The following is a 24,462-nucleotide window of genomic DNA, read 5'->3' on the forward strand; positions in this document are numbered from 1 at the left end:
GAAAGATGCATACGTCTGCATACGTACTGGGTCTGGTGTGTGTGTGTGTGTGTGTGTGTGTGTGTGTGTGTGTGTGTGTGTGCATGCGTATTTGTGTGAGGTGGTAGAGAAATTCAGAAAGATAATCCAATCAAAAAACAAACAACCAATAAAGCAGAAGTCTAATTTAAATGCTTAGTTTCAATCCGTATATCCAGGCAGCTCCCACCAGTTGTCATTGCTGTAGTTAATCTGAGGATTAGATTAAAAAAAAGAATTAAAACACCCTACGAAGGGTTTACAGTCCTGTAAGGCACAGTCCCTGAGAGGCACTTTGTGCTCACACTGTAACTCTTCGTGTTTCTAAAGCCTGGGGTCGAGGGCTTCAGAAACATTAACTTAGAAACATTTTAACCATTTTTTTAAAGTTAATTTTGATGCGTTTCTTTCAGCGTTGCTCTGTCTGTTGCCAGCGACTTCCATAGCCAGTAACTTTGCAGCTATTCATTACTGATTTACTCCTTATCTGAAATATACAGCCCTTCCACAATGATTACTAAATTATTCAATTATAAAGTTATTGCTGTTGTATGGGGTGGCCGATCACAGAACCGAACTGAACCAGGGCTCACATAGAAAAGGACCCAGATCACTGTTTTTCAGTAGACCTGGGCCAGCTGTTTAGCACACACCCGTGTGGTGTGTTCACACCTGTCAGAATTAACTGAGCTGCAGAAAAAAGTTCACAGAGAGGAAAAGACAAAGATCCACACCAAATAGCAGCGTGAAAGCACCCTAAGACTGTACTTTTGATGTCACTCCCGCCTACTTCATTAGTGCAGTAGCATGTGCAGAGTCTTCGCTCAAGTTCTGGCCTGGTTTTGGTTCCATTACATCATCTTCGGTTACGTTCCGATACGTCCGAGTTCAGAACGTCACACTGATGTTCATCGTAAACGTCAGCGTATAGTTATCCCACTTTGAGTGTCCATAATCTTGTGACATGTTACATGACACTAATTCATCCAGCAGGTCAGTTCTATCTTTAAAAGGGAGTGCTGTCTTCAGATGGGGACACTGATAGGGACTGGCCCAGTTTACACAGGATAGTGACTCATGTATGACTGAGAGGAACATTATTGCAAGCTAAAATCGGGAGTAAGTGGGCATATTTTGGACTCAGCTAGTCCACTTTAACACGGGATTATCTGAAACAAAGAGCCAAATTATCTCACTAGCTCACATCCACCTCGGCGGAGCAGGCTGGCTTCCTCTCCTCTGTCATGTTGTCATTCAACCTGTCCTCTCCACTCCGTTCGGACCTGTTGCCCCCATCAGGTTCAAACGTTCAAGCCATCCTGGCAATTCCAGAATTAAGCAGTTTTGGTCTGAGTCAGTAGGCCGGACTCTGCGGCTACTTTGCTACACTGAACAGCAGACAACCCGGTCCCTGTGTAGGTGAGACCCTTCGTTTTCCGACCTTGCTGCGGATGAGCTCCACTGTGGCAGCTTGACAGTGGATATATTTAAGGATTGATAGGGTAGTGGAACAGTGTTGATGAAAAGTATAGACCCCTGCTGCTCTGTTCTTGCCCTTCCACCCAAACCCGGTCCAGGTTTTGGTCAACGCCGCACAATTAATTTAACTAATTGGCCAGTATGTTGCCACACCCAGTTTAAGGCAGGCTGGAGAATCTGCCAAAAGCAGCCCCGGTGGAACAAGGACTGGGTTGTGTACCAGGTTGGTGAGAACGAAGCCTGGGTATGTGACCGAGGGAACCCAGCAGGTGTGTGAGTGTGTGTGGAGCCAGCCAGACATTCGAAGGCACAAGGGCAGCTGTGTGGGAAGGTCTCCATCTGGAGCAGGTCTCAGCGATAAAGGCGCCCGTCTTTACCAAGCCAGCCATTACGCTGTTAATTAGTGACCAAAGGAGCTAACCGCACTCCCCTCATCACCCACACACGCATTTGGAGAAAGAGCTCAGTTACAGTTTCTCTTCCACATTTTTACAAGCCACATGCTGTGTATGAGTACCCTGAGCAGGGGACCGCCTTACAATATACCCAAACTATTAACAAAAATTCCAGCAATGCGATTTTAGAATTTTCAGAGCAGAAAAGTGCGTAAAAATGGCATTATCGGCGCGCTGGCACGTCGTGAGCCACCTTCTTCTGCCTGGCCCCTCTGCGGCACAGCCGACGTCAGGGAGCTTTCAAGGAGCGCCACGCCCGCAGAAACCCGTAATGTGTGTGCCTTTTTCTCCCCACGAGCACATGGCGGGTCTGTTTCACCCCTGCTGACTTCCTAATATGAGCCCTGGCGCATTCACCCACCAGCCAGCTGCATTTTAAAAGCCCAACCGACAAACTCACAGGTTGAACGGGTTCGAGTGTCGCTTCCCTAAACGTGACGCGACTGGAACGTCGGGACACACAGACGCACACTGCGGACCAGAGTTCAGGAGGTGGCTCTAGTGCAGCCACAAACAAACAAACAAAAACAAACAAAAAACAGCAACCACACCTGAAGCGTAATGTAGTGTTCATTAACGTAATGAAGTGGTTAATCTAATGCTGTGCTGCATATACTGCAAACCAGTGGTGGATTTTCTTCTTCCCACCACCATGTCTACTGACAGCTTCTGTGCTTCTATAGCTCCCCAGGTATAAATATCACCGCACTAATAAATGTATGCAAGTTGCTCTGGATAAGAGACTGTCTTTTGATCACATACACACAAAGCCTTCACAAGTTTTCAAATATGCTCATCTTCCCCCCCCTCCAGATCTCTTTCTCTCTCTCTCTCTCTCTCTGAGAAAGCCATAATTTTATAGCTAACCAGAGGACAGCAGGATACTGTAGCTGCTCCAACACAAGGCAGGCCAGTGGTGTACCTTTCCAGCCTGGCCTAGATCACGCTCAGGATCTCTGCAGAGCCATGCGTGTGTGTGTGTGTGTGTGTGTGTGTGTGTGTGTGTGTGCGGGCACGCCCAGGCAAATTTAGCCACGGGAGACCACCGGCCCCACCTGGAATTCACCCGGGACGACGGTTGCGCCGATGTCATCCCAACATGCGCCGTGTCCCACGTGCGGACCCACCAGCTGTATCCCACACTCAGCCAGTGTGTGCCTGGACGATTTGCGGTCAGATGACCAGCGTTCCAGAGGGTCTGGCTGTGCCACACAGGGGTGACATATGAGGCAGAATAGGACGTTCGGTGGATCTCAAAGGCCACATCAGCAAGCTCTACATTAGGGGTGACCGACTTGGTGATACTTTATACCTCTCCATATGCCCGTATGCATTAGCTCAAGCCATGCATTTTTTTCTTGAAGTTACTGCAGACCGATTTGATGAAACGTTATCCTGTTAACCGATCAGGCTCGGAGAAAATGACTGCAACAGAACAGATGCATATTCTGACAATAATATAAGATGAGTGTCCCGAAAGGCATGCAGTTGTTGAAATGGGCAGATGCGGTAATCTTAACATTTGATGACATTCGGATGATTTTTGAAAGCCAGGTGTGGTCATGCTTTGAGTCTGAAGAGCTGGCACGCCACAACAAAAAAAGAAAAAAAAAGTAAGTGGTGTGTGTGTGTGTGTGTGTGAGCAACTGATTGACTATTAGTCCAATGACAAAGAAACTCTAAACTTCTGGAGAGTTCAGGGAAGGTGGTTAGCAGTTCTCCTCTTGACTGGGCCAGGACTCTTATTGTCTCCCAGACAATGTGTCGGCAGGGAGGGGGTCCAGTACAGAAGCCCTCGAGGACGAATCTGTTCCACAGTTCCCATTGTCTTGCCCGCCGCTCCCCCGCTGAGAAAAGCATCCCCAACTTCAGTGCCACCACAAAGGGGAGCGTCAACTCCGTTTAAGTCCAGAGGGTGGCTGCCGCCGGCCGGGGGCGTGGCCTGTCGAGGAAAGGGCGGTTTGGAAAAGTCCCCCAAGCAGCTCCAGCCTCGGAGCAGCCCTGTTGGTTCGGCCCTGCTGGCTTAGCCCTAACAATGGCCCCGCCCTCCACCCGCTCGGCTACCCAGGGGGCGTCGCCATCCTAAACTCTCCCACAGACCTCATGGTTGGGATACAGAAAGGTATTCGCTCCCAGCAGCCGCACCGAGCGATGCCCCGCCTCCTGTTTTCCAAGCACAAGAACACTGGCATGAGGAGAACGACATGGAAAATAATAGAAGAGGGAGGGAAGCTGGTGTGTGTGTGTGTGTGTGTGTGTGTGTGTGTGCGCATGGGTACATTAAACGTGACCTTGAGCTTTGTAGGATTCCCTCAGTGCAAAGGTCACTTTTTATTTTAACTGTGTTAATTTTTAAATTACACAACAGCTGTAGGAAAGGTTTCTGCCAGGTACTGCTGATACTTTTATAAAATATACGATGTTAATTTTATATATTCAGGTCTATACTTACACAGTATTAGTGGTCAATGATTTATACAGTAAACCCATTTTCCAAAACATTTTCCAAAACTTTGTTTTTATATGGCTGGATTTAAAAAACATCCAATTTAACAGATGTTTTGAGAATTGGTTTTACCATTATTTTAAAAGTCAAGGATGCTTGTATGACACTAGTACATCACATAGCCAAAAACAACTTTTCAGGAAAACAAATGATCAAATTTTATATATATATATATATATATATATATATATATATATATATATATATATATATATAGTATTAAAAATGGGTATAAAATTATAATGAACACATCTGAATAAATAAAACCAATAAATAAATAAACAGTTGCATATATTTATTCATCATAAAAAATCCATACTTCCAATTATTCCATCCTGCTAAAATTAAACAAAGCTCAGATAAACTTTAAAAGAGGCTTTTAAACTTACTGTCAAAAAACATGTGATTGAGTTTTTACATAATTATCTTGTAACGCCACTATATAAATTCATCACTGCTAGAGCACTAGACGTCAGTTATTGAAATAAATGCAGTGAAATGGTTGAATATATGATCAGAGAAAGCCCATTGGTTGATTTCTTTGGTTTTTCTCTCTTTGTGGCCAAACTCATGCACCTGAACCTCATTACACTTTGTGTGTTCACACTCTGACGGTTACGGCTCCTCACACGTTAGTGATTTTGGCTTTAGCTAAAGCCTTTAAATTCTTCTGCTTTCTGTACTGCCTTTGACCTGGCCAGCCCTCTGAACACTCATGCATAGTTTAGTCTGACAAACTCTTTTTCTCCCCATCCCTCTTTCTCTTCACTCCTCTCTCGAACTTCCTCTCCTCTATCTTCTCTCTTCTGTTGTCCTCTCACTCTCTCATTCTGATATTCTCTCTTCCTCTCCCATATCTTTCCGTTACCCCCCCCCCCCACCCTGCTGTGTCCGGAGGTGTGCAGGGTATGGGAGCGCAGAGGAGGGACAGAGGAGGGACAATCACAGCGGACGCTTGGACAATACAACCACGAGTTCTTCTGTGTTTGCCATGGCAACTAGTGGGTGGAGGATCAGAGTCTGGCTCTCTGTGTGTGTGTGTGTGTGTGTGTGTGTATATGTGTGTGCGTGTTCGTGCATGAGTGTGTGCACACTTTGGAAGCATCGTAGGGAGGGGGACACACGCCAGATGCCTTGGGGAGACGCCCTATAGCTTAGCAGCTGGGTGATACTAAAGCACCTCATACACACTCATTACTGGGGTGACCAGATTAGAGCTGGGCTTGTTTACAGCACACTCCACTGTTATTGGGTTTTTTTTTCTCTCTCTTTCTGTCTCTCTCTCTCTCTCTCTCTCTCTCTCTCTCTCACACACACACACACACACACACACACACACACACACACACACACACACACACACACAGACATTGTTCAGCACAACTCAACCGTAAACTGAACTAATAAACATGACATTGTGCTGGGGTAACATGCGCGCACACACACATGTACAAGCTGAACTAGACACTGCTGGTTGGTTGAAATGACATGGACACACTTTCTGTCTCTCACACATACCAACTAGACCCACATACCAAAGTATTCACTTAATGATACATTTATACACATTTTTTCTCTTTCTCTCATTTTCTCTCTCTCTGAAACACACACACACACACACACACTGCATTTTAACTCTAGCAGTCTGGCACCTTGGCTGTGTCCTGGGCTTCCTCAGAGCACAGTGGCACGGTGATGCAGGCAGCATGTGTCCGGACACAACTAGGACCGCCTGCCTAATCTCTGCAGGCAACTGTGACGCGGTTACAGCGGCTCACATTCACTTGTAGGGGTTGAGCGGTTGGTCTTTCTTGCCCAAGATACTCCAGCAGCACTAACTCCACTTGACCAGGACATCGTGCTAAATAAGGCAAAGCCGTCACTCCCTTCGGTAGTCGAGCTCGGTACTGCGAGGCTGAGTGATGGCATAATCTCAGCTGGCAACTGTGAGTGCATGGGCCATCATCTCACAGGTGCTGCTGGGGTTGCGCCAAACTCGGCGTCTTCACCCACCACACTCAGACTCCATGTGCTTCAAGCAGAGAGGATGCTGGGATGGTAGGCGGGGCTTCAGCATCTGTCTGAAAAGTGCTTTTCTTTTTACTGTCAGTAAAATGGGCCTTTTCATTGCAATTCCACTTATCGATAATTTTTTTCCCCCCGGTTTATTCTTAATTCATTGACTAGTTATTGATGTAAAAACGAATTCATTCATTTCTGAATTAATTCATATGTCTATTGCTTATGGTTCGTTCTGTCCATCTTTTGCAGTGTCTGGTTTAAACAGTGCTGGGTGGCCTCGCTGAGGTCACACGTCACCGTCTGTATTGCAGCTGTCTCGCCTCGTCGTCACTGCTGTCTCCGTCATCATTCGGTTAGGCCAGTCTGCCGGCCCACTTGAGTTTCGCGCCGAGCTTTCTCATGTTGACGATACTGCATCAGGAACTGATTGGATGATATTTTGGAGCCACCGGTTCCTGATGCAACCCCTTCAGCATCGAAACATACACGTGACCCACCCCCACGTGCCTTTAATGGCACCTCCACCACACAAGGGACCTTCTATACAGTGCAGAGGCTGTGCTATCCATCTGCAGACTACAGTTGTTATCATATCAGATTTCATCCGTTTCACTTACGTAATAAATCATTTGAATAAACTGAAGAATCGTGTTATATGTTGGCTGCAGGGTGTACATTTTGTGTAATGTATAATTATAAAATGTTTCTACAAAATGTGGGGCTTAAATGCGAAGCACCCACTACTCTTTTTATTTATAGCTTAGTTTAGGTTAGTGAGCCGCCAGTGAACAGGTATTGCGAGAGAGGATATTATGGACCTGGGGCCATCTAGTGGAAGAATTGATAAAAAATTGGATGAAGAAGGAATTTATAAAGATTTAAAATTGATAAAGATTTAAATTCATAAAAATGTATACATTTGTAGAAAAATTGGATGTAGAACAAGAATTCTTCATCCATTTATAAATAATATTTAAAAAATGTATTTACATTTAAAACATTTATTTACTCTTTATTCTCTATAAATTAATTCTAAACTTTTTGGCTGTTTCCTCTTTTTTCAGATTCATTTATAAATTAATTACAGCAATAAAAATGCCTACGTATCTAAGACTTCTTTTGTCTGTCCATCAACTGATGACCACAGAAATAAAAAGAGAATTCATTTGTTAATTTGACCTACGCAGAAATAATATAAACTTAGATGGAATAACGTGATTCAACAGGGTTAATTTTTGCTACTGATAACCACTGTACTGGTCTTTCGGTTAAACCGAATGAAAAACGGAGTCCTGCGCTGCTTTACACCGTTACAGCTTTCGTGACTCTCAGGTCAAAACGGCGTTCATTTGAACGTAGCTTGTAAGCTTAAATGTCGTGTCAGTAACCGTCGTACCAAACGTTAAAAATACTGTAACTCGAAGTTTAAATCCAAAACATTTAACAAACTGGCGACATGGCTTCGAAGAGTACAGGGAAATTCTTCACACAGGTGACTGTTTCGGGATCCAGTGTACCACTTTCGCCGCAACTACAGAATAAACGTTTAAACAGAATTCCGGATGGACGACAACTACAGCGAACTCCGCCATCGAAGAATGCGAACACACCGATAAGTCATAAATCAGAGCAGCCAAGTAACACAGCGGCGAAAGTTTTAATCAGGACCGACGCAGAGGTAGGCCTAATTAGGTCAATCAGTTAATTTATCTGCACCAGATTAACTTTTTGATGGCGAATATACCAGCAAACATTTTCCACACAACATTCGGAGACTGCAGTAAAATTAAATGATGCAATGAAATTTTAAAAGAGGGAGGGTGAGTTCAGTTTGAGGCCAGTTTCCCTCATAATAATATTATCATTAAGAACATAGAGTACATAACAAAAATTGTGTCTTTATTTTTTGCGAACAATGTCAAAATGTTCCCGTGGTGAATATTCTGAAATGCGGCATTAACGAGTGATAACCGTGTGAATCAGGCTGGCAGGCTGTGAATGTCATGGCTGTGGTCTTCTTCTTAAAGATGGATGTATCAAGCTTTCCCTTCTCTGGTTTTTTAATGTAAGCCAGGTCCAGTCGGCAACATCTCCCGTGGGTCAGTTGAAGCGCCTTGTCCCTCCGTGAAGGAGGAGAGGAAGTCATTCCTCAGGTCCAGTACTACACCGATGTCAGGTGCTTCCTCAACCCACTGTGTGTGTGTGCATATGTATCCGTGCATGTAAGATGGAGCTCCTATCCAAGCAAACATGCTTTTGTGGTTTAACTATGGCCAAGCCTTCTTTTAACACTTTGAATTCTCAGGGTCACAGCATTGCAGCACTCAAAAGTCTAGTGGTTTTCCTGCTCCAACATGCCTGTTTTGACTTCATGTATGAGGAGATGTGGTAAAACAAGTACTCTAGAGTGCAGGAAACATTAAGTTGTCCACTGCTGCAGTGTGAAACGTAATGTGACGTGATCTCATAAATGGATAATGTTCTGAGCGACTGCCTTGACCTTGGAGCCTTCAGCCCTTTAGATGACATGTCTGGTCAGGTCCAGATAATGCTGATATTCGCTGCAGATTGTTGGAGGTTTTAAATGAAATGTTCAGTGGGTGGACTAACAGTGCTGCGTTGTTGGGTGTCCAGCCAAGATGGGGGACGCAGACGCTGAGGTCTTCATCCAAGGAATGCAGGGCTATCAGTGGACGGAATCGGATCTGGAGTTTGTCCACCAGGCCAGGCAGCGGCAACGAGTTCAGCAGCTGCAGGTAAATGCCCGACGGCTTGGACACTGGGCTAGGCTGTGGCTTAGAGATGGAAAGGGCCAAGAAGCGGTTGCAAACTTTGTAATGTTTCCGGCTGACTAGAATGTTTGGTGGATTCAAGCGCAGATTGAAGACGTATCTATTTGTGGAATATTTAAAATGACCATTGATCCTGCACCTATGAAATTTCATACTACTGTTGAGTAACTGAAACACTAGCACATATTGTTTTGTATTGTTTGTTATTGCGCTTATCGTTGTCTGATATAGAGCTTATGCTTATTTTGCACTTCTAGACATCAGCATTGATTCCTGTATTTCAGTGGTTCAATGGTATCTTGAACTCTAACCTAGTGTACTGGCTAGGACACATTTTGTGAGCAGATGACAAAGCACTTTTTTAAATCATTCTAGATATGAGCGTCTGCTAAATGCCAAAAAGGTAAATGTAGAATGTGACCTTCTTATATAGGAATAAGATGCATTTTCATAGAAATATGACTTTGTTGCAACTACACTGTTTAGTGTTTTAGCTAGAACATCTTGATATTTCTACACACAGCCTGAATAAGCAATATTAAACAGGGCAGTGCTATGTCCTTTTTTCCAGTTTAAATGCAGCTTCTTTAAAAAAAAAAAATAAATAAATAAATAAATTTGTGTGGATCTATTAGCATTTTTTAAGGAAATAGTAAAAAAAAAAAGCACCAAATATTCATTAAGCTAAATTGGAATCCTTAGCCATAAGTTGTACATTTTGTTTAAATAATTTTGTTTAGGCTTCTCATTTGAGCAATCACTTTGCTGTGTCAGCTAGAAAGATCTTAATTATCACCAGATTAATTACATTTGGTGTATTGGAGCAAAGAACACTTGTGGTGTTTAGGAATTTGCTGACAACCAATGGGCTAATGCATTGCAGCTGCTAAACAACCAATCAGCATGAGGCTTCACCCACAACAGGGGCTTCCGGAAAGATTAAGATACTGTTCTGTTTCCAGCATGAGCTGGGTGAGGTTCAGAAGACTCTGAAGGATGAGACTCAGAGGCTGGAGCTAGCTAAGGCTTCCCGAGACAAGCTCCAGAGAGAGCTCTCTGAGGTGAGATGGCGTCACGGTGTTCTGCCCTGCCCTGACCCATCCCCTACTTACCAGAGAGTGCGTTTAGGGCAATCGCACGGCTTAGGGCAGTCCCCTTTCCTGTATTTTTTAATCTTGGATATATAATCTTAGATTAACAGCTATAAACTAGTACATCTGGTAACATTACGATTTCCTTGCTGTTTAAGGTAATGACTTCTTGGCTGCGTTATGCTCCTGAAACGTTGATCGGTGTGTAATGTTGCTTTTGTCTCAGACTCCGTCCTGTAAGCTGCTGTTTCAGCTCTGTCAAGATCTCCTCTCGCAATCCCAGCCAGCCCCTGAGCTGCACGCGCCAGGGGACGGAGCGCCAGGGGACGGAGCGCCAAGCCGCAGTGTGCTGGAGGACAGGAAGCTACTGTCACAGCTGCAGTTGGCCGACGTGCAGCAGGCCGTCTACCGTGAGGTCGCGGAGGTCGCACGTCTCCAGCGAGAGCTGGCCAAAGCCCAGGAGCTAAGGTATAGCAGCATCTTTCTGTCTTGGGAGTCTCTGTAACCAGTGGGATTTTTTATAGGGATTAGAAACACACTTCAGTCATGGAATGACACAGCACAGTCTTCAAGCACTTTAAAAGAGTATTGTGGGGGGTGGGGGGTTCAAATGCATTGGTGTACATAAGTTGCTGTGATGCGAATGACCCCACTGAATCATGACTGAAATAGCCTCAAACATCACTCCAAGCAGGTAGGTCGAAAACATTTGTAAATCTGATTGTTCACGTTCAAGTTGAGTCTGGTGCATCAGAGGAGAGAAAGCAGAAAACCGTGCAGTGCATCCGAGACTGACAGCTAAGGGAAACCCCATTCCAGCTTCCTGCCACCAGTCCCATTCCCATATTTAAAGCCAGTCGGTGCATTTCTTGAAGCACCTAGAATCCACTGTTTTGGAAAAGCACATTTCATCTGCTTTCTTCCAGAGCAAAGGAGGAGCAGGCCATGAAGGAGATGGATAACTGCCAAAGGAGAATTACCACCGTCAAGGTGATGGCTGGCCCCCGAACTGTGCTCTAAAACGGCTAGAAATTTACATTGCACTGAGAAAAATAATTGTAACTTTACTTTTCTCTTCCTCTCAGGAAAACATAAAGGCCCTGAAACTTGCACTGACAGAGTTAAAGTCCCAGCTGTCTGAGAAGGAGGTCTGTCCAGTCCTGTTTCTTATAAGATTTGCTGGTGGGGACTGTTTGTTTCTCTGAAGGATATCTGGGACTTTCAGCAATCCTGAGGGGAAGCAGAGAAATCTCTCAATGGGCTAAAACCTCACACGCACGCATGCACATGTACACGCACCATCTTGGTTTCGAAATAATTTAAGTCAAGCAAAAAATGAAAATTTAATCAACGTTCCTAGTTTTTCTGGGAATGTTTTCCAAGGTTTTAAATGTGGCTTGGTGTGTCCATAGCTTTTAGTAGTTGTACTCGGAGATATTTTTTTAAGCACCCTCCTAGGCTGCACCTCCTGGGAGACTAGGGGCTAATTCATACTGATTCTGACTGGAGTCAAGGTGGAGTCCACACTGCTGTGTCCTCTTATAAAATACTTCTGTATATTAGACGTTAGCTGATTGATAGAGATCATCTATAAGGGCGTGGGAGTCGATTTATCAAAGTTGCTCTACATAATTCCAGGTTTCAGAGATGTATTGTGCCAGTAAAAACAAATGGTGACAAACAATATGTCCTGTAGAAAGCCTCTAAAGCAGTTCCACTACAGGAGAAAGCCTGCAGGGCCCATAGAACAGTTAAAGCCCAAGCAACATCTGATGGCCCAAAAGCCCAAAAGGAAAAGAAACCAAAGGAGAAAACACAGAAGGAAATGAAGGCAAGTGAGGGGAAGCTACTCGTACATACTCACTCAGACTGACACGTACTCACACATACTCATACATATAAATACTGACACATACTCGTGCATACTCACACAGACTGACACGTACTCACACATACTCATACATATAAATACTGACACATACTCGTGCATACTGACACGGACTCTCACGTACTGACATACTCGTACAGACTGGCGCGTACTCGCACGTAGTCATACATACTCGTACGGACTGGCACGTAGTCATACAGACTGGCGTGTACTCGTACAGACTGGCACGTACTTGTACATACTCACGTACTGACACGTACTCACACATAGTCATACATACTCGTACAGACTGGCACATACTCGCACGGACTGGCGAGTAGTCGTAGATACTGGCACGGACTGGCGCATGGTCATACACACACACACACACACCATTTATGTTCACTATACACACATGCTGACACATTTAGGTTCACGTATACGCACAGACTGAAGCACATGCTACATTTGGGTTCACGTACACGCACAGACTGACGCGCGCACACACGCTACCTTTGGGTTCACGTACATGCACAGACTGACATGCGTGCACACGCTACATTTATTTTCTCCTCAGATATGTCCAGATGGTATGAAGGAAGCTAAAAAGCAAAATCTACAACCTGCAGAGACGGAGGTCATTGCTCGCTCTCTCATTTTTACAGTGTGTTACTACTGTTTATTGTTTTCTTCTAAATAATATGAATGAATGATTTTGTTGCATTAGTAACCCTGTAGGTATCACTGTCTTCAGTTTAGTGAAAATAATTACTTTAAATATCTATATAAGATCTCACATATATGGCTGTTTTCTTTGCTGGACATTTTGCTGTGATATCTACTCTGACAGGAGGCCTTGCCGGCAGCACGAGGACTGGAAAAAGCCCCAAAGGCGCCCAAAATGTCTAAATCCCCTGCTGTTGCCGCTATCCTTAAGGCCCCAAAGGAAAAGGCCCTGAAGGACGAAGCCTCAAAGGAGAAAATCCCAAAGGACATTACCCCCATCAAGGTGGGGTTATGTGTAAGACTTTTAAAACAGTATGAAATTCTGACACGCTGTGGTTTGCCCCATTGCTGTGAATCTGTTCAAGGCATCCTTCACAGTACCAGACTAGCCGCCATGCAGAAGCCAAGCAAGAATCCTTAAATTCTGTTGTATTCTCTCAGGAATCCCCAACAGTGCCTCGAGGATCAGGAAATTCCCACACAGCAGCCAAACCCTTGAAAGCTCTGCTCTCCCCAAAGGCCTCAGAGGGGGATGCAAGACCCCTTCGGCGGTCAAAAAGGATCGCCATGCAGAACCAGAGCCTGTGTGCTGCGGAGCCTCAGAAAACGGCCTGCTCCCGGCGGAGATGAGCACCAAAGTACAGAATACCACCGTCACCTCTTCGCATAGGTCAGGGTTTCAGTAGCATGCGCTCCAGGGTAGAATGACTGTAATAAATGGTGATAATCCACAAGTCTGAACAATTGCTGCCTTTAACGGTCAGTTAAAAATGAATGTCCAGAAACCGGGTGATACTTCCACCCAACTCTGTTCATTGACCGCCCTCTTGTGGCTGTATAAGGTTCCACACCCAAAAGTCCATGCTGTATGTTCAATGATTCGAGGGTTTATTGTGTTGCATGCGGTTTAATCTCAGATGTTGGGCCCTGTCCTTGTTGTTTCCACCGCTTTTCTTGGCTCACGCAGGCTGGTGGTTGGTGTTGCCGCTGTCTCCCCGTTTACGGCTCAGCCTGAGTAAATGTTGTTGCTCAGCGGCTATGCGGTCGTGCCCCTTACGGTCCGTGGAGAGGTGCTTTCAAAAGACACCGTGAATCGACGTGCATCTAAACATGAGTTTGGAGTGGTGCCGGTGTCATAAACATCCCCGAGACCCCTCTGAACTGCGCATGTCACCACCGACCAAACCCACCTCCTTTGCTCGGTCTGGGTTATGAGGTTCCTGGGCCTGCACCAAGCCCTGAAGGATTTATCGTGTGCTCTGGTTTCTGTATCTAGAAATTACTCCAGTCCTTCTTTCATAATAATGTGTGTGTGTGTGTGTGTGTGTGTGTGTGTGTGTGTGTGAACTGTGCCTGTTGGAGAGCTGCTGCCTGTTGGTGTGGTTGCTTTGGCCTGCACGTGCTTGTCCAAGCGCTTCACTGTCTCCACTTCCTTCTGCGTTTGATAGATAATGCACAACAGAAGTGGTTCGTGCGCACGCACACACACTGCTCAGACGGCTCGTCCAGTGCCTGCGTTAAACATCGGCAGAGGCGTGACAATGGAGAGAACGAGCCAAAGTTTTACAGAGACAGAGATCAGAGAGATGCGATCTCTCAGATGCTAAACATATAATCAAGTCCTCTGTGATTTTTATTAGGTGAGTGGATACAGCTTAAGTAAACATTTCTGCTGCATGTGGAAAGATTGTTGGTGAAATGGGTAACACTTTCAAAATGACCCCAAAATCCAGTTTCAAGTTCCCGACAGTAATGTTTTCCAGACTTGTTCTTGCTCAGTGGTGTCAGGAGAGATACTGCACGTCCACATAGTGTGAATACCAGCTTTTAAATCCACGGAGACCCCCTTTCCCCCGCCCAATACTGAATTCCTGCAACCCCACATTGACTCGTTAGGCTCCAGTAATCACACATATCTTAACATTATTCAACATTGTACACATATACGTAAGTTTATATGCTGAAAACATTTGCCCTCTGAGATGTGGTTGAGAAGAAATGCCTGGCATGTCGACGTCTTGACGGCCCATGTGTGACTTTTTGCCTTGGCCACTTTTAACAACGTTTGAAAGAGCACGGACTGTCGAGTGTTTACCCGCTTTGCACGTGCCCTTCCCAGCCTACCAGGCCAGCGAGCCATACAGATCAGATTGCCAGGCGGCTGCCGAAGGGCTCAGCCGTGCCATCGGTCCTGTTTCCTGTGTGGCTGAGGGTGTCTAGTCTGCCAGCCACCAACGTTGCACCAATGTGAGAAACGTGAGGTGTCGCGTGTGCGTGCGCCGTGAAGTCTCGGTCAAGGACGAGCTCGGACGCAGGTCCGTTGACCTATCTTGGAAGGGTTTATTTATTTTTGGTCTTTTCTGCATGCGTGGACATCTGGTGACCAGACAGACTTCATTACTGGAGGGAGAAATGGTCTGTAAAGGGAAGTGTGTGAATTCGTCCGAGTTCCTCAACATACGGCGTATCTGAGCATCGAGCTGAAACAGAAATTCGTGCTTCTGTTTTAAGGTGCATGGTAGTTCACAGCGCACTCGATTTGGAATGCAATCATGGCTTCATTGAAGTGTCTTGGCTCACAGTGCACTGTGCTTTCAGGCTTGTCAGTTCCTCAGTGGTATATGTAAACAACATTTTTGCTCAGTGGGTGTTACTGTAAGGAGGTGGGTTATATTCCTGACAAAAAAAAATTAATATAATTTGATGACCACTGTATATTAACTATACATTTGCATCATGTGTGGTTTAATATGCTGAGTCAGGGTATGGCGTATGTACAGTTATGCAAAATAATAAGTGTGTTTAAAACAGCTGAGAAAAAGCTCAGTCCTCATAATGGCATTTATTTCCATATACACAAAGGCACTGGAAGCACTGCACATTCAATTCCAAATGAAAACATGAACGAAATATCAATTTTTAAACTGAAAATGAAGAAAAAGAATAATGGGCAGTTAAAAAAAGTGTCTTCACTTTCATTTACAGTATAAACTGAAAGTTGTTTACAGATTTAGCTTTTCTGTTGACCACTGAACTAAGATTTAGTTGTATAACCTTTATTTCTGAGAACTGCTTTACATCTGTGTGGCATGGAGTCAACTAATATCTGACACCTGCGAACAGATATTCCAGCCCAAGCTGACTGGACTACATTGCACAGTTCTTCTGCATTCTTAGGTTTTACATCAAAAAAAGCATTTTTGATGTCACTCCACAAATTCTCAATGTGATTGAGGTCTGGGGATTGGGCTGGCCACTTCATAACATCAGTGTTGTTGGTCTGGAACCAGGATGTTGCCCACTTGCTGGTGTGTTTGGGGTTATTGTCCTGCTGAAACACCCATTTCAAGGGCATTTCTTCTTCAGCATAAAGCAACATGACTTCCAGTATTTTGATATATTCAAACTGGTCCATGGTGCCTGGTATGTGACAAATGGGTCCGACACCAAAGTATGAGAAACATCCCCAAACCATTATGCTTGCACTTCCATGTTTTACAGTCTTCACATTTGTACTGTGGCTTGAATTCAGTGTTTATGGGTCGTCTCACAAACTGTCTGTGGCCTTTAGACCCATTAAGAACAATCTTGCTCTCATCTATCCATAGAATGTTGTGCCACTTCTCTTTAGGCCAGTCTGTGTTCTTTGGCAAACTAACCTTTTCAACACGTCTTTTCAGTAATGGTACTTTTACAAGGGTTTCTTGGAAATAGTTTGGCTTCATGTAGGCGTCTTCTGATTGTTGCAGTACTCACAGGTAACAAGATCATCTTTGATTTCCCTGGAGCTGATTATTGGATGCTTCTTTACCATTCTTGTTATTCTATGATCTATGCGGATGGTAGTATTTCTTTTCCTACCATGTGTTTTTGGGTTTTATTTGCCATTTTAAAGCATTTGAGATCATTTTAGCTGAGCAGCCAATTATTTTCTGCACTTCCCCTCTCCAATCAACTTCTTGATCAAAGTTCTTTCTCCTTCGGTACAATGTCTGGAACGACCCATTTTACTCACTGAGGAAGAGCTAAAACCAGCAGGTACAACATTTGCTGCCCTCCTTCTTTAAATAAGGGCCATAATTGACACCCGTTTCTTCATAGAATGAATGACCTCACTAATTGAACTCCACACTGCTATTAATTTGAACATGCCCCTTTCATTAAATGAGTCAATTACACCCAATTAGCAGCATGCATGTCATGACTGTTGATTCTGTTGGTTGCCCATTACTCGGCTACACCTAGTCATGCATTTTTTCCCAATGTTGCATTATCTTTTCTGCCAAAATCAGTAATTAAATACATTAATGATGTTAGACTGCTATTATTTTGCACATAAGTCTGTGTTGTTTATATATATATATATATATATATATATATATATATATATATATATATATTGTGTGTGTGTGTGTGTGATTCCAGGTGAGTAACTGCAGTGTACTGTTGTAAGAGATGTAGAGAGATACAAAATTGAGTGTAACCTTGTGTGCTTCACTAGTTTTGAGTTTACATATACAATGTAAATTTTATATATAATGTAACATTACACAGACTTTTTTTATATGTAACACAAGGTTTCTTCTCTTTCTCTCCATCATCCATGGCTGTTGATAATAAGCTTACTGTGTTAATATTTACATCTGTTCATTAGCCTTAAAAAGGCAGAGGTGTTTGCAGCAGCATGCATGTACACACACACACCTGGGGCACTTTCGAGGAATTCACAAGTGGTGCCAGCTAGTTGGTAAGCCGGAAAGGGCTACTTCGGCACCACTGTGGATGCCGGTTAGCACACGATTTAGGACGAGCTCCTAACAGATCACGAGGGCTGTCTGTGTACGAAAAGCCCAGGCATAAGACTCAATTGGCGAGCTGGTGTTATGGCAGCAGTAGCAGTGTTTGTCGCTGATTCGTGTGGATGGGGTGTTGATGGGCTGCTTCTGTAGCAGAGTGGCTGAATGCATCCTGGGAGATCCTCTCCTGGCTGGTCTTGACAGGGCCAAAAATCACTAAAGAGACCGTAGACAGACGAGGGAAATGGAAAAGGATGATTTGGCTCCTTTTTGTGTGCTAGGCCTGATCTGTCTGGCCTTGGTTTTTGGACCGACGCTCAAGAGGGGAAGTCTGTGTGGGCTGAACCATCGCCTCCTGCGGCCTTGAAGGTTCTGGTGTTTGTGGACCTTGGAGGTGTTTTAAAAAGGCTTTTGTTTCTGCACGAAGTAGTCTGACCCAGTTGAGAGCCAAACCTTTTTATTGGTTGGGATCATAAAGAGAACCTGATAGAAAATTTGTTTGAGTTCAGACCTTTCGAGGCTAATAAACAAATCCTTTCCTGATGTCATTAGTGTCAGGATATCTGCTGCTTGCCACAATGCTAGTCTCAAAATGAGTCTTAAACCTGATCTCAGGTCAGTTGGCTTTTCCCTTATGAATGTGCACTATGGGAGACTCCCTCTCCCACATGAATATTTGACTGTTTTTAGGTGTGTGTGTGCACGTGCGCTGATGTGCTGTGACCCAGGGTACATACCAACTCCCATCCGCAATTGGTATTACAATGTAGATGGACTCTGTCCACTCAGAGCTTGTGGAAGGAACAATGTTTACTGCCCTGACCAGGATGACCTGGGACATTTCCACCCTCAGCAACTGCGGAAAGCATGTCATGTGATTGTTGTGTGTCCCACAGACCAGAAGACTTGTTTAATCCCATCTGGATCTGCTCTGTACCTGAGAAGAACATGTCCGAGCAAACAACTACTTCTGAGAGACTGTGCTAGCAGTGTCGAAGCTTATCATTCTGTCTGGTGGTACGGTTGGAGGAAAAAGAAAGTGTCGAAAGAAGGTCACGGTTGTGGAGTGCCGTTTCTGCGGTGGCATTAAAAGCACCCGGAAGCCTGGCAGGGATTCGCGTTCGACGGTCTCCTCCCCAGCCTGGTCCCCCTGTTGGGGCTTCACTCTGAAAGGCTGTTATTATCGCTGACTGATGGGCAGACGAGGGAGCGGAGTACATTTGCGTAGGAGATTAGCTTCTGTTTTCCTACCATTAGCAGTCAGCATCAGACAGGTCCTTGGGTAAGCGCATGCCGGCCCTGGCAGGCGTAGCTTGATCTGGGGCTGGTTTCTGCTGATTCCTCGTTCTGGGGCGATTCCTCGTACAAACGGCTGGGTGACGGACCTTCAGGGTCGAGCTGTGTTCGCCTAACTGCCAGGGTTTTGTGTTTATTATTGACTGGAAGTTATTTCCTTCCAGTCACAATTATATGGATGGCCGCAGGCCATGGTGTGAAACCAAACCTACATCAGAATTCAACCTCAGCCTATTCAGAACTATTAAATAACATCAACCACAGCCACACTTGTGCCTTTATTGTTGCGTTGTTCAAGGACTTTAATGGAAATTTAGGGGGAACCGCAGTTGTTCATACACCCCCTCTCTGGTGCTCGGCCAGTTGTGACCACTAGGGGTCAGTGTAATGTCTTTCTAGGACATCCTGAAGGTTCGCCATGCAGGGTGTAAACCTGAGACAACCAGCAAGGCAAGACGAGCATGGTGGTATGTGTCAGAGAGGGTCCTCAAGAAGGCCATCTGTCCTCTCTGCTGACGTTGGCCTGTTTTGCGGGATGGGTGCCTGCAGCCAAAGAAAACACCATAAAAGTATGCTAGCAAAAGCAACTCAACTCCAGTATGTCAGTACTGTGGCACAAGTGATTGTGAGCACGCCAACCCTAACCAGGCTTCGCGTAGAAACAGCCAGCTGCCTCAGCGTGAGAGCGGGGTGGGACACCAGCTTGGGTTCCAGCTGTCTGCAAAGCTCCCCTGCTGGATTCAGCCCCAAATGTGAAAGAGAAGGCCTGGGCCCCAAGAGCTGACCTGACAGTATTATTTGATGTTCTGCTTAAATCTCACCGCCAAATGACAGAAATGTTACTGCGGAGCCTAGCTGAGACCACATCAGAGTGCCTGAGCACTGTCGGTGTGACCGTGGATCGGGGGTGATGAAGAAGAGTGCATGCGGTCGTGTTTCGTTTGTACTCGCTTCGTTCTGAACACGCAGGGCACTGGTTTGTTTGCCTTTTGAAGCAGTGTGAGCCCTCCCACCCCCCCTCATAAAACTGCTGGGACTTGTGGGAATATTAATGTTACACCAAGAACTCTGGCCAACAGGCCACAGAGATCTAATACTGGCTCCAGTGAGCAAGACTGATGTCTGCCTTGTGTGAAATTTCCTCAGGTATACGAAATATGAAAGTAGACACTTGTTACCATAGCTAAAAAAAATGGTTGTTTAATGTCCCTCTTCCCTGTTTAATACCTTTCGTAAAGGAAAAGATCTGTGAAAAGACTAATTTAGCACAGACAAATGGATATCCACGTCCACACATCATACTCTCAAACAGTACCTTTTGTCCTTCAGGCAAAAGTGTGATTTATTTTGGCATTGAGTTTGGGTATTGTTAATTGGTGAGGACAAGGTTCACGTACAAGTTATCTATTTGAAACTTAGTGCTGCACAGCCCATGAAGCAAAATTCAGACAAGCATTCCACGACTTCATTTTGGGTAAGGGCAAAATTATGGAAATCCTTCGATCTTTCACTTAACCATCCTGCTAAAATTTGATCTACATCGATATACTGAACTATAATGCCAAGTGATTGTGGAAGTAGAAGTGCCATTAGAAGCGGCATTTCTCAGTTGTGAGCTTTGCGTGCAGCTTGTGCCCAACTGCTGTTGTTAAGCTTTGGCGATAGACATGCAGCAGTAGAAGCTGAAGTCATTTGTTTTTGCTTCTCCACAAGAAAATGCCTCCAGGAAGCTCGAGGCTCCGAAGCTGAGTGAGTATTTGATTTGGCACTGACTCCATGGAGAAGTATTAGAGCGAAATGTGTGAGACTAAACATTTAGAAACTGTCTGAGTACCCCCACGGTCTCTGTTCCCTGGGACACCGTTGGTGTGGTGATGGGTTACACCCCCCCCCCCCCCCCCCACCCACCTCAGGCCTGTGGCCCTATCTATGTATGTTCGTTTGGAACCGTCGGGATGGTCATCTTGCCCATTATTTTGAAGAGGATTGCAATTTTTGCATCGTTTCAGCTCATTGAACAGGCCTTGCTTCTACGCACTGCTGAATTAAATTTCCTATCAGACTAAACATTTTGAATGCTGGCCTTTTTGGCTGTAAACTAGTGTCTGAAGGAGAAGGTTCATCACTGTATCTCGTAGGGGAAATTGTTCTTTTTTTTTTTTTTTTTTTTTTTTTTTTTTTTCGGGTAAGAATTTTGATGAGACCATGGTGCCTATGAGTGAAAATATTTTATGGTTATGGTAGTATCTTCAGAAGCATTTCTGTTAAGTTTTTTAATAAATTTTGGGCAATGTCACAGCACCATGTCTGCTACTTGCCCACTAAAGGATACGAACAAACATGGCTGACAGCCCCTTGGGATTTTCGAGCTGTTGGGAAGCTTGTAAATCCGAGGTACCCGTGTCTGGGGCCATAGGGCCACTCAGGGCATTTGCTTGGCTTTGGAGTTATTGTAGGTATTTCTAAGAGTAAAGGTTCTCCTCAGGCAATGAAGTGGAGACATCATAGGAGCAGACAGTCTCTTTAGAGGTGAAGATGAGTATTTGTTTTCGTTGTTAACATAAGGGGTCTTATAATGGTTTGACTTCTGTATCTTAACTGGAACTGCAGATGCAGCTTCACAGCAGCTGTGTGTGTTGTCACTAAGTATCTGATCATTTTTAGAATGTAAAACTGGATGCTGATGGTGTTTTTCTAGTTTTTTTTTCATGACGGCACACATGGGACTTGAAGGCAACGGCATTCAGTTGTAGTCAAAGCAGCATGGAATGAGCCAGAATAGCTGAGATGCGCATGAAGCATGCACAGCCCGAGGGTCATTAGCTGGGTCACTTCACGCCTCGAATGGTGGTGCTCAATGAATGACTGTGGGCGGGCCTCCACAGAAATGCCCTTTCCAGTGCAGGCCAAAGGGGTTTTTGATCACCCCAAATCTCTGCTCCTGTGGCTGATCAGAAGGAGGTAGCTGGGTGCTGTACCCAGGATCTCGACGAATATTTGTCCAAAATGTGCCCAAAATATTTGCAGAGTTAACACTCGAGCACTGTCTGAGGCACTCATCCCTTTGGTATTCTAAAATAAACCTTTTAGAAAGAGCTTGGCAGTGGGGTGTACCATTGAGCCATACCAGAGGGGTGCCAGGCACTGATGGGGCTTGAATTGCATGAATGTTTGTTTAGAGATTAACCTTCTGGCTGCTACACTTGGAACATTCTCAGCCTTGATTGTTCCACCACTTTTATGTCAATTGATTAATGTGGGATGTGCTGAAGTGTGCGCAGGTTGGTCCTGGGCTTTTTTTTTTTTTTTTTTTTTTTTTTTTTTGGTGTCGCATACTGCAGCATTTTCTGGTTCACAGTGCATGCAGAAGTTGTCCAACAATACTGGCATAAGAACAGTCCTCTGAAGCATCTCTGTCCCACCCCACCAATGGCCAATAGCCACTGGCTATTCAGTTTGGCTTCTGAGTACAAACATGTCCTACTACAGAGCAGTTTCAGCCAATCCCCACCTTTTGAGTGAGCAGAGGAATCCTACCGTCTGCCCCACCCAGCAACAGTGTGGATTCTTGACCTCTTGGCTAGAGACGGGCGGTGGTACAGCCGTTACTGGACTTCAGGGGTGGTGCCAAACTCTGGCTTTTCAGAAACGCTTAGCTGGACGGATTTCTTGGTTTGTCTTGATTCAGAGATGCTGATGTTGCTAAGTCAACAAAACTGTCAAACAAAACTCCCTTTATTGTTTCCCTTTGCTATGCTCTAACTACTAAACATCGCTACAGGCGATTATCTTTGTAAATGTCTGCTGTTGATGGTGCATGTGTGTGTAATTTCAGGCTGGAGGTGTGTTCCTGTGCTGGTTACACACACTCAAGCTGTGCCAGAATAAACATGGTATGCCAAGAGACTGAAGAGACAGCTTCTGCTGTTCATGAGGGACTGAAGACTGTCCACTGAGAGACTGAAGACAGCCCCTCCTGCTATTTGCACTCAGCGAAAGACCTAAAACCGCGTGTGAGGGTGAATCATAAACTTCTATATGCGCTCCAGTATAGTTATTTTTATTTAGTTATATATACTTTTTTTTTTTTTGGTGTTGTTTGTTTTTGTTTGTTTGGGTTTTTTTTGTAACTTGTCATACTTTTTTTTTTTTTTTTTGTCCTCAAAGATATGATTGTGTTTGGCCTGCGTTGGTTTTATGACATATTTTGTAAAAAGTGTGCTATAAGAATTGCATAGAAATAAATGACTATCCCTTAACAGATGTGGACAATGTTCTAATGTAGGACTGTTTATACATACCTTATAATGCGTAGTGTGCTGGTTGTGCATGGTGCTGGGTTCCTTTCCCATGTACTGTTGTTGTTGTTGTTGTTGTTTTGTTTTTTGTTTTTTTTATATATATATATATAATACACACATTTACTGCATTTGCCAGATTATATATGTCTTTCTCTCCTAGCAGTGCTGCTCTATGTAGTATAATGTTGAAGGATCTGTAGTAGAGTGCTTTTAATAGGACTCATTGGCCTCTGAAGTGGCAGTGTGTGTGTGTGTGCGCGCGCATAATTGTTTTTGCTCAAGGTCTAGCTGTGTGCATGTGTCCTACCCAAAGCTCACATGCCACTGTGTACACACTTACTCACTCACTCACTCACTCACTCACAAGAATGCTGCTCCCTCTTCAGCTTGCTCAAACAGTGGTAGACCACAGGTGGATGGATGTGGTTTGGTGTGTTTGTTTTGTTCAGAAGCAAGAATCTTTGAGGGTGGAGGTTTAAGTGCTTTTAATCCTTGCATAAGAACTGCTTCACGAAATGGCAGCTACAACCCAGAGCACTGCGTGTGCCCCTTAAAGTCTGTACTGTATTTTAACCTGAACACCTATTGTGTCACCTATTCAGCTAGAGTGGTCAAAGACTTGCTCATTGCACTATGATACTGTGAGGCTTGCTGCATAATTACAACTCAGGAGGGTTCTTTATACCGAGAGTAAAACTTGCCTGTGTAGGTGGAAAATGTTTCTTAAAGGGGACGTGTAAGATTTGGGGGCATCTAGTGGTGAGTTTGCAGACTACGACCAACTGAATGCACCTCCCTCACACGCCACTTTCCAAGCATGTAGTAAAATCTAGAGTGGCCTTGTAGTGCCAGGCTGCTTGTAAACTGAGGTCATTGTCTATGACCACATCAAGTAGCAATAGTATGTCTATAGTGATGAAGTTGAAGCTAGATGTTTGGAAATAGTATTATTATATGTCAATATGTAACGTATGATGGCGAAGGTATTGTTCTGTATGCTGGTTGCCTTTTATTTATGGTAGGGTTGAAAAAATTAGTGAAGTAATTTTATTCTAGGTATTTAGTCTGATTGCAAGATAAAGTAAATAACACTATCATATATATTCTTCCCTT

General features: G+C 44.5%; 1 protein-coding gene across 3 annotated transcripts; it reads left to right on the forward strand.

Annotated features, from left to right (window-relative positions):
- Positions 1-7,713: 7,713 nt before the first annotated feature.
- On the forward strand, positions 7,714-23,307 carry si:dkeyp-34c12.1 (uncharacterized protein LOC570187 homolog). 3 transcript variants are annotated; one of them, XM_035520712.1, is made up of 12 exons: positions 7,714-8,158; positions 8,551-8,656; positions 9,115-9,236; positions 10,235-10,333; positions 10,590-10,831; positions 11,290-11,353; positions 11,449-11,511; positions 12,060-12,194; positions 12,808-12,894; positions 13,081-13,239; positions 13,398-13,626; positions 22,884-23,307. In XM_035520712.1, exons 1-11 carry the CDS (start codon positions 7,937-7,939, stop codon positions 13,584-13,586), a joined length of 1,488 nt encoding a protein of 495 aa, XP_035376605.1. In that variant the 5' UTR covers positions 7,714-7,936; the 3' UTR covers positions 13,587-13,626; positions 22,884-23,307. The 3 variants fall into 3 exon arrangements, with proteins under 3 accessions (XP_035376605.1, XP_035376606.1, XP_035376607.1); XM_035520713.1 differs by having other exon boundaries at positions 12,808-12,867; XM_035520714.1 differs by having other exon boundaries at positions 8,074-8,158; positions 8,555-8,656.
- Positions 23,308-24,462: the final 1,155 nt, after the last annotated feature.

Source organism: Electrophorus electricus, chromosome 21, assembly GCF_013358815.1.
Source record: "Electrophorus electricus isolate fEleEle1 chromosome 21, fEleEle1.pri, whole genome shotgun sequence".
NCBI lineage: Eukaryota > Metazoa > Chordata > Actinopteri > Gymnotiformes > Gymnotidae > Electrophorus > Electrophorus electricus.

Coding starts and splice junctions, on each gene's coding strand:
- si:dkeyp-34c12.1 (XM_035520712.1), top strand. CDS start 7,937: ATGGCTTCGAAGAGTACAGGGAAATTCTTCACACAGGTGACTGTTTCG. Junction 10,334..10,589: donor TCCAGAGAGAGCTCTCTGAG/GTGAGATGGCGT, acceptor CTTTTGTCTCAG/ACTCCGTCCTGTAAGCTGCT. Junction 13,240..13,397: donor AGGACATTACCCCCATCAAG/GTGGGGTTATGT, acceptor GTATTCTCTCAG/GAATCCCCAACAGTGCCTCG.